Source organism: Ziziphus jujuba, chromosome 2 (genome assembly GCF_031755915.1).
Source record: "Ziziphus jujuba cultivar Dongzao chromosome 2, ASM3175591v1".
In the NCBI taxonomy this organism is placed as follows: domain Eukaryota; kingdom Viridiplantae; phylum Streptophyta; class Magnoliopsida; order Rosales; family Rhamnaceae; genus Ziziphus; species Ziziphus jujuba.
Genome location: NC_083380.1, coordinates 28748542 through 28756722, shown reverse-complemented (window position 1 = coordinate 28756722; position 8181 = coordinate 28748542). Strand labels below are relative to the sequence as shown.

Here is an 8181-nt window from a genome sequence, read left to right as displayed (position 1 = left end):
TTTTATCTTTCTCTCCCTCTGTTTTCTTTAGATTTTCTCACTGAAGATTGAAAGGGATTAAGCACAACTGTTCCTCTATCAACTTCATCGCTAGAAAAGTGCAAACCTTAAGTCTATATATTTTGTCCTCTCATGGTGAGCTTGGTTTTTTGTGAGGATTAAGGAAGTCCTTTCAAAATTTAAACACGTCATACAAAATGGGTTATGCAGAGGATGCTGAAAGCAATATATCATAGCCACACGTTGAATATCAGTGAAAAGCAGGGATCCGATGAGACTGCAACAAAATGTGGTGGGATTGCAAGAAATGAAGTTTGATAGATAACTTCTCAAACAATCAAAGAGTCTGTGGTAGTAGGGATGAAATATTTGAAAGCAACGGTCAAGTGCAAGAAGGCTTGTTGACATGAAATGGATTTTGTTGAATCAGCTACTGGGAATCACGAAACTATGCTTTTAGCAGTGGAGAGAAGTTGGAAATGAAAGCATATGAGAAGTGAGTTAAAATAGGGAAGAAAGGTATTGTAACATACCAAAAACAGAATTAAAAAAGTTACTGCAATTTCTTTTTCTATATTCTCCAGGACTGTATGACAGAGAACAACAGATACATAAATTAGAGGAAATGGACCTCCATTTAAATGGGTATTGAACATTATGCCTGGTATATATAATTACATTTACTTAAAGCAAATGAGAAAAAAATCCTACTTCTTGTGGTTTTTTGGATCAGAAAATTTGAGCAACCTACAATGACAAACAGAGGATGCATATAAGACCAATCTTTAGTAAAGGAATACAATGTATGGAAAACAGGGAAACATCTTGCTTGATGATGATTATCATAGAGAAATTAAATAAACAAATAATAGCATGACATGTAAAAGATTGTAGAAAAGAAATAATAACTCTATCCCTCTCTGGCACCGCTGCTTAAGCAAATGAGATTCATTGATGCTAAATTTTTTATGGGAGGTTAGATGTCAAAATGTGTCTCCGTTTATGGATTTCAGGTTTGGAAGAGACCATAGGCGAAGAGAAGTGAGAGTGGTGGCAGCCCCCTTGTTGTAGCAAGCACTGGATCTGATTGCATCCTATAATGGACAAAGACTGAAGGGAGGTGAGGTGCTGAAGGGCACTGCCTTTCAGGGATTTCAGGTTTTAAAGACAAGATCACATGTTTAAGACTCATTTTTCTGTCTCATTGTTGGAAGGACCGTAAACTGAGGGGGAGTCTTAATCGTATTTAAGTATCTTTTGCACTAGCTTCATGTACATGGTTGGGTCCACTTCCCATTAGCTTAAATTATTGGCATTGATATAGTACCATGTCAATCTTTAGTACTGCATGGAATTCAACGGTGAAAACTGCAGAAGGGAAAAATATATCAAAATATATTGGATCAAAATATTACCTTAACAGCAGTGAGAAGAAAGTCAGAAAGAAGACTGGAGCCTTCTTCATTAACAGCTACGTAGTTCTTACAAGAATTAATGAATAAGGTCTCATTGTTTTCCCCTACAGCAATAAGTAGAATAATCAATTTAGATATTCAATGTTTACCATCATACCAGATTTGAAAGCAATAGCAATATTCCCTGCCAATTATCCTATCACTTACCTTTGTAGTCTGCAACTAAAGCCAAAGCCATTTCAGCAGCATTGCCAGAGCCATCAGAGTGACTACAAGAGTTCTTATTATTGGACGCATCAGATGAATTTTTGACCAAATAAAGAGCTTGAAATCAAGACCATAAATTATCAAACTGCAACCAGATTTTGAATAAAAACATGAATCATTAGGCATTAGCTGCGTGAGAGGATCTTTATGGCACTTAAACAAGTTCTGTGAAAGATACGATGCTTGTTTCCTTTCATTCCAAGCAAATGACTCTGTTATATTTGTTTCCCTGGCATTTAAGTTTTCGTTCAAGACCAGAAAGCCAAAAAAATGTTTTCCACATTAAGAAGATAGAGGAAGAAGCCAAAATCTTATCAACATAGGAAGGACAGAAAGGAGAGAACCCATGTCAAATTTCAATATACCTGACGATCTATACTTAAGAAATTGGCATTTTCCATGATGTTCAAGCATTTCAAAAGCAGAGTCAAGTTCTGCATATCCTAGTCAACTTTTGTATCCCTGGTAAAAGGCGAGCTACTTTCCATGGAACATGCAACCCTGTAAATAAGTGCATTAAAAGAGACATCTTCCTTAAACAACAACCAAGTACTTCAAATCAAAAATAAAATTTGAAACTAAATGGAGGACATATAGCAAATGTTTTCATAGGGAAAAAAGAATGTGTGTGATATCACTTTAAAGTGTGTTATTTTACCATAAATCCCACATAAGTTAGATATATGACCTGCATTGCTGATCAAATAATAATTAAGTAAACAACTGATAAATATATGGCCGAGGTGAAATTTTAATCCAAGGGACAGTTAAATTGTTCAGCCCAGTAGCACTGAAAAACCACTACTGCATGCACAATCATTAATAAAAAACTAATATCCATATGTGTTGTTTTGTGTGTTTGCCATAATGTAAAAGAAAACAAGAGCACCATACAATGAATGCAAGTAGAGCACCATGTTATCATCATTGTTAACTTCCCACTATATGGATTAAACCATGGATATTTATATTTTATACAACGAAAAAGTTAAATGTAAATGATAAACTTTCACAAGTAGTTAATTAGCATTGATTACCCAATATCCTTCCATTTATGTGCCTTCTTTTTAATATTAATGAAATGATAATGAGATAAAAACAAATCTACGGGCTCACACTTCCATATCTGAATGACTATTTATAGCAACCTCAAAAACAGCATGAAGACCTCCAAGCTCTTGTAACTTTTCCTTAAAATTGCCCCCAGTTTTCCTCACTGTATCAGTGGCTTCTGAAATGACACGATCCAGAAAGAAAGCCAAAGGGGAATCAGCATGGAAGAACTGAAAAGAACATAAATATTTTGACTGCAAATATGGAAAAAAGTATAGCTATTCATGCCAACCCAAAATAAAAGAAAGTCGCTTGAAAATTCGTCATTGAAAAGATGAAAGATCAAAGTATTACGGAACTTGAAATTTATGTCCATAACTTACAATAGCAGAAACTTTTTTCTCTAAAATGTATCAAACTGAGCAAGATCATTTAGAAAACTGAAAAGCAGTACAGGGAATTCTGTAATGGCTTGCAATATGGAAAATCTTAAAGTTTGACAAGCACTTAATGAACAACAGTGCCACATTGAAATCATATGGACAATAATACTGATTATGAATCTCCATGTTATTACACCTACATAATAAGTGTTCTTCATGTGATAAATTATTCATTCGCATAAATATGATAAATGTTTGGAGTCCATGGTGAATGGAAGAATATGCTGATATGCAATAGAACAAGAAAATAATCAGCTGCAATACTGAACAAACCTTCAAGAGAAATAGTGGTTAAGCAAGCTTTCTCCACAGTCAGCAGAGCAATCCATTTTGGGCATAACTCCGGCTTTACTGCTCCACTTTCATTCCCACAGCTCGGTTTTATTTCCTTGCAACGCACAATAATCTCATGAACCTTGGGAAAAATGGCAGCAGAACTAGAATCTAATTTTTTGGTAGCATATTTTGCAAGGTGTGAACAACCATGAGTAGCGATAGACCTAGAAGATATTTTTGGTACTTTGTCTTCAATGGCGGTAGAGATGATTGGTTTCAAAAACCTAATTAGAAACCAAATGCAATTGGGTGATACAAAAAGGTGATCGTCTTGGCCCAGATAAAGAAAGCAGACCTTTTATGAGTATCTTCCATATAGACAAGTACCCATTTACACAAATACACATATATATATATATATATAGTGAAATTAATTGCTAACAAAAAATGCATATACTCATGAAACAGGCATGATTTGTACTAGAGCCCCGCATTTTAAAAGTCTAAACAGACCATTGAAACTCTCTTTACAGGAAAGAATTGCATCTTATTATATTTCTACAAGCTGAAATTACTCATCATTTTGTTGAAGATTCATTGAACATATGAGCTTTGCACCTTACATTATTTGTCCAGGCATAGAAAAGAGCAGCAGCAGCCAAACTGCTGGTCAATCGTCAAAGCTAAGACTCAAAGTAGCATCAACAATTGTCTTTGCCATCCTGAAAACAAGGTAATTTATAAATCAACACAAGCACAAACCTCACCTAACTATTTGATTCACAAGAAGCATACACCCACTTAATATAGAAGGAGAAAAATAAAGGATTCAGTTAATCAGGCCAAGACTGTGCATGAGCACTATTCAAGCCTCTTACACAAGGCACTGCCTCAGACAGATAGAAAGAAGAGGCTATCAAAAAGCCTATGAATCCACAAATTAGTTAAATGAATATGATCAATGAAGGTTGTACAAAAGGGGGAAAAATATGTTGATAACCCTGTCAAAGAAAGAGGCACCAAGGACTATATATCATATGGCAGATTAAAACTCTAATAAAGATGAAGTAAACAATTAATTCTATGAGGAGATGCTAGTTGCAACAAAAGTTTAATATGGGAAAGGAAGAGTGCAACATACAGAGAAACAGAGATGCCGATATATTTGAATTCCTAGTGCATAGCTTCTTGTCATATGCTTTAAAAATCCTGTAAATTATCCAAAATGGATTATGCAGAGGATGTTGAGAGCATATATATCATGGCCACATGTTGAATATCAGTGAAAAGCATGGATCTGATGAGACCGCAAAGATATGAAGTTTGATGCTTTCTTGGAATAAGGATTCAAATCCCAAAATCACTTTTCAAACAATCAAAAAGTCTGCGGTGGTAGGGATCAAATACCTGAAGACTGAAATGCTCAAGTAAAGGTAGACAAAATAAGCTCCATATTAAATGAGTAGATATAATATAATTACATTTAGTTAAAGCAAAAGAGAAAGAGAATCTTACTCGTTGTGGTTTTTGGATCAGAAAATTTGAGCCACCTACAATGACAATGAGATCGATCTTTACTAAAGGAAGACATCGTATATAATACCAATCTTTACTAAAACATAAAACAGAGCATGCCTGCCCGTCTTATGAAAAACAGGGAAATATCTCGCTTGATGATGATCACCATGGAAAAATTAAATAAATTAAATAAATAAATAAAACCATAATATGAACCTGATTGTAAAAAAGAAATACCTGATTTTTTTTATTTTTTTTTTTTTTAAAAAGAGCGGACATGATGAATCATATGCCTTGGTAATCTATGGTTATGCGAGGGATGTGCCGGATGTAATTCCAATCTTCCCCTATCCCTCTCTCGCACCGTGGCTTTAGCAATAGACAATGGTCGATGTACAACTCTGAAAGAGACTCGGGCAGCCTTTCTTGTGGCAAGCACTGGAGCTGTTCGCAATAACAAATGGTCAATTGTTTAAGGGAGGTGAGATGTCGAAATGTGTCTCCGTTTAGGGATTTCAGTTTGGGAAGAAAAGATAGCCGAAGAGAAGTGAGAGTGGTGGGCAGTTGTGGCAAGCACTGGATCTGATTGCATCCTTTAATGGACAAAGATTGAAGGGAGGTGAGGTGGTGAAGGGCGCTGCCATTCAGGGATTTCAGTTTGAGAAGATCACCAAGATAAAGAGAAGTAAGAGTGGTGGGAAGTTGCCCTTCCTCCTTTGGATATGCATCCATTTCTTCTTTTATGCAATTGATTTCTAAGGATGTAAGGGAGGTGAGCATTCCCAGATTCCACTGCATGCTGTGCCGACACATCATAATTTGAAGTGATTTTAAATTTGATGGCCATCCCTCTTCTGAAAGTGACACCAGTTCAGGGCATTCCCTAATGTTAATCTTTTGTATAGTGGAGGGCAATGTACCTCCTGGAAATGTCTTCATTTTGCGACAACCTTCTATTTTAAGAAATTTCAAGGATGGATATCGATAGTTTGAGAGTGAAGCCACCAGGTGGTCACTTGTACCTTTTATTCCAAGAGTTTCCAAGGATGGAAGATAATCAGGTAAGCATGATGCCCCTTTTAGCTTCGGACAATCCCCCAACCAAAGCTCCTTCAAGTTTGTGAAAACTCCGCCATCCTCCGCTTCTACGAATGCCCAATCCTTCCACTCTTCCATTCCTGAAAAGTATAAAAATTCCAAAGACTTGAATGGCTTAGTGATAACAGAGCCGTCACTATAAAATTCATCCCCTATCCTCACCACCTTATCCAATCCCGTAATCTCAAGGAATTCCAGAGAAGGTAGCTGTCCCAGTGGAGGCAACATGAAACAGTTTTTACAATCGATAAGCCTCACCCTTGTCATACAGGAAAATGAAGGACTTCCAACCCAATGCGAGAACGTTGTACCTCCATAATTGTGAATATGTAGTTCCTCAAGATCTAAATGAGGTTGGAGTCCATCAAGAACCTTCCGGGCTTCAACTGAACCGCCAATATCACCATTCCATATTAATTTAATTTTTGTAATATGCTTTTTATCTATCAAATTTGCCTCCCTAGCATCTTCAACATTTACAACATTCTCAAGTCCTTCAATATCAAGATCACCATGTAGATCATTAAGCTTGCCCAACTCTTTAATATTGGATCCGCTATCTTTGCCTACAACAAACTTTGGTAACTTTTGCAGATTTTCCAATTTGAACATTTGACGTGGCAGCTCTCGTACACCTGTCTCACTAATGTCGAGACAACGCAGATTGATAACATCAGTTGCATTGTTGATTGATAACTGAGTAAGTTTCGGACATCCTTTCAATATCAGCGTATGCAACTCGTGCAATTGCCATATTGTGTCAGGTAACTTTTCAATTGAAGTACGAGATAAGTCCAAATGCCTTAGATGCTTCAAATTGCCAATTGAATCCGGCAACGAAGTAAGCCGATAACAAAACCTCAACAATAATGTCTGCAAATTATATAGAGTACCAATTTTATCAGGTATTTCTTCAACGTTAGAATGAGATAAATCCAAATATCTCAAGAGCTTCAAATTGCAGATTGAATTTAATAACTCGATCTTGTTTTGAGCTTCAATCCCAAATTTTCGACGGAAAGAAAGCACTCTTAAGAATCGCAAATGTTCGACATTATGCATCTCCAAATCCAGTAGTGTGCGCAATACTTTGTTTTCATACAAATCCTTTAATATCTTTTCATCAATGGCATAGCATTCCTTATAAGAGCATCCGAGGACTTATCTCTTAACCTCAAACAACATTCTCCCGATGCAAACATTGCCAAATCATTCACAAGATCATGCATAGTAATTGTATCTTCATCTCCTCTCCAATATTTGAAAAATGATCTAGACACAAGATCTTCAATATATTCTTCTCCAACCTCTTCTAGTGTTTTTGTTTTGTGGGGTTGCAAGAGATCTTGTGCCATCCACTGCAAAATCAAATATTTCTTATCAGTTCGATAATCTTTTGGGAAAATGGAGCAGTAAGCAAAGAATCGCTTCAAATAAGGAGGTAAATAATAGTAGCTCAGCCATAATGCTGGAAGAATATTGTCCTCACGCAAATTCCATATATCGTTATTTAGTACATTTTTCCAATCTTTGAGATCTTGTACAGAGTGCAAAAGGCTACCAAGTGATTTGACCGCTAAGGGAAGACCATTGCATTTTTGGACAATTTGTCTACCAATTACTTCCAAATCTAGATCAACACTGGGCTCTACATTACCAAAGGCATGCTTTTTAAACAATTTCCAACAATCTTCCTCTGGAATTATTTGCAAATCATGCTTGGGGAGAGTACCCAAATCGGATGCAACTTTAGCACTGCGTGTTGTGACAATGATCTTGCTTCCATGTGCGGTAGATTCAAATGAACTTTTCAAGTCACACCAGGTACATATATACATGCATGTATGTGTTGATATTATCCTTAAAAATACAAAAAAAAAAAAAAAAAATGTATCTGGTTGTAATTAACCTTATTAATGAAGGGTTTTTTCTTTAAGTTTTTTTTTTAGTATGACTTTGGAAAATTAAGGAAATTATGAAAAGATATGGAGTTAAGGAATAAAACAAATGCTGTTTTCTTCTCTTTTTTTTTTATAACAATTTTTGTCAAAAAATATGTATATTTATGCATATATATATATATATATATTAGATGAGAATGCCATGGACAG

General features: G+C 35.8%; 2 protein-coding genes across 8 annotated transcripts; both read right to left on the bottom strand.

Annotated features, from left to right (window-relative positions):
• Positions 1-616: 616 nt before the first annotated feature.
• Positions 617-7205, bottom strand: LOC107434269 (putative disease resistance RPP13-like protein 1). 7 transcript variants are annotated; one of them, XM_060814403.1, is made up of 10 exons: positions 5210-7205; positions 4970-5004; positions 4596-4663; positions 4078-4176; positions 3452-3566; positions 2831-2913; positions 2048-2183; positions 1623-1767; positions 1416-1519; positions 617-747 (listed from the first exon to the last, which is right to left on the bottom strand). In XM_060814403.1, exon 1 carries the CDS (start codon positions 7130-7132, stop codon positions 5258-5260), a length of 1875 nt encoding a protein of 624 aa, XP_060670386.1. In that variant the 5' UTR covers positions 7133-7205; the 3' UTR covers positions 617-747; positions 1416-1519; positions 1623-1767; positions 2048-2183; positions 2831-2913; positions 3452-3566; positions 4078-4176; positions 4596-4663; positions 4970-5004; positions 5210-5257. The 7 variants fall into 7 exon arrangements, with proteins under 7 accessions (XP_060670386.1, XP_060670390.1, XP_060670385.1 ...); XM_060814407.1 differs by having other exon boundaries at positions 2831-2965; positions 3452-4176; XM_060814402.1 differs by having other exon boundaries at positions 2799-2913; positions 3452-4176.
• LOC125422682 (putative disease resistance RPP13-like protein 1) lies at positions 7180-7908 on the bottom strand. Its single transcript, XM_048474778.2, has one exon. It carries the CDS (start codon positions 7906-7908, stop codon positions 7180-7182), a length of 729 nt encoding a protein of 242 aa, XP_048330735.1.
• Between the last annotated feature and the right edge of the window lie 273 nt (positions 7909-8181).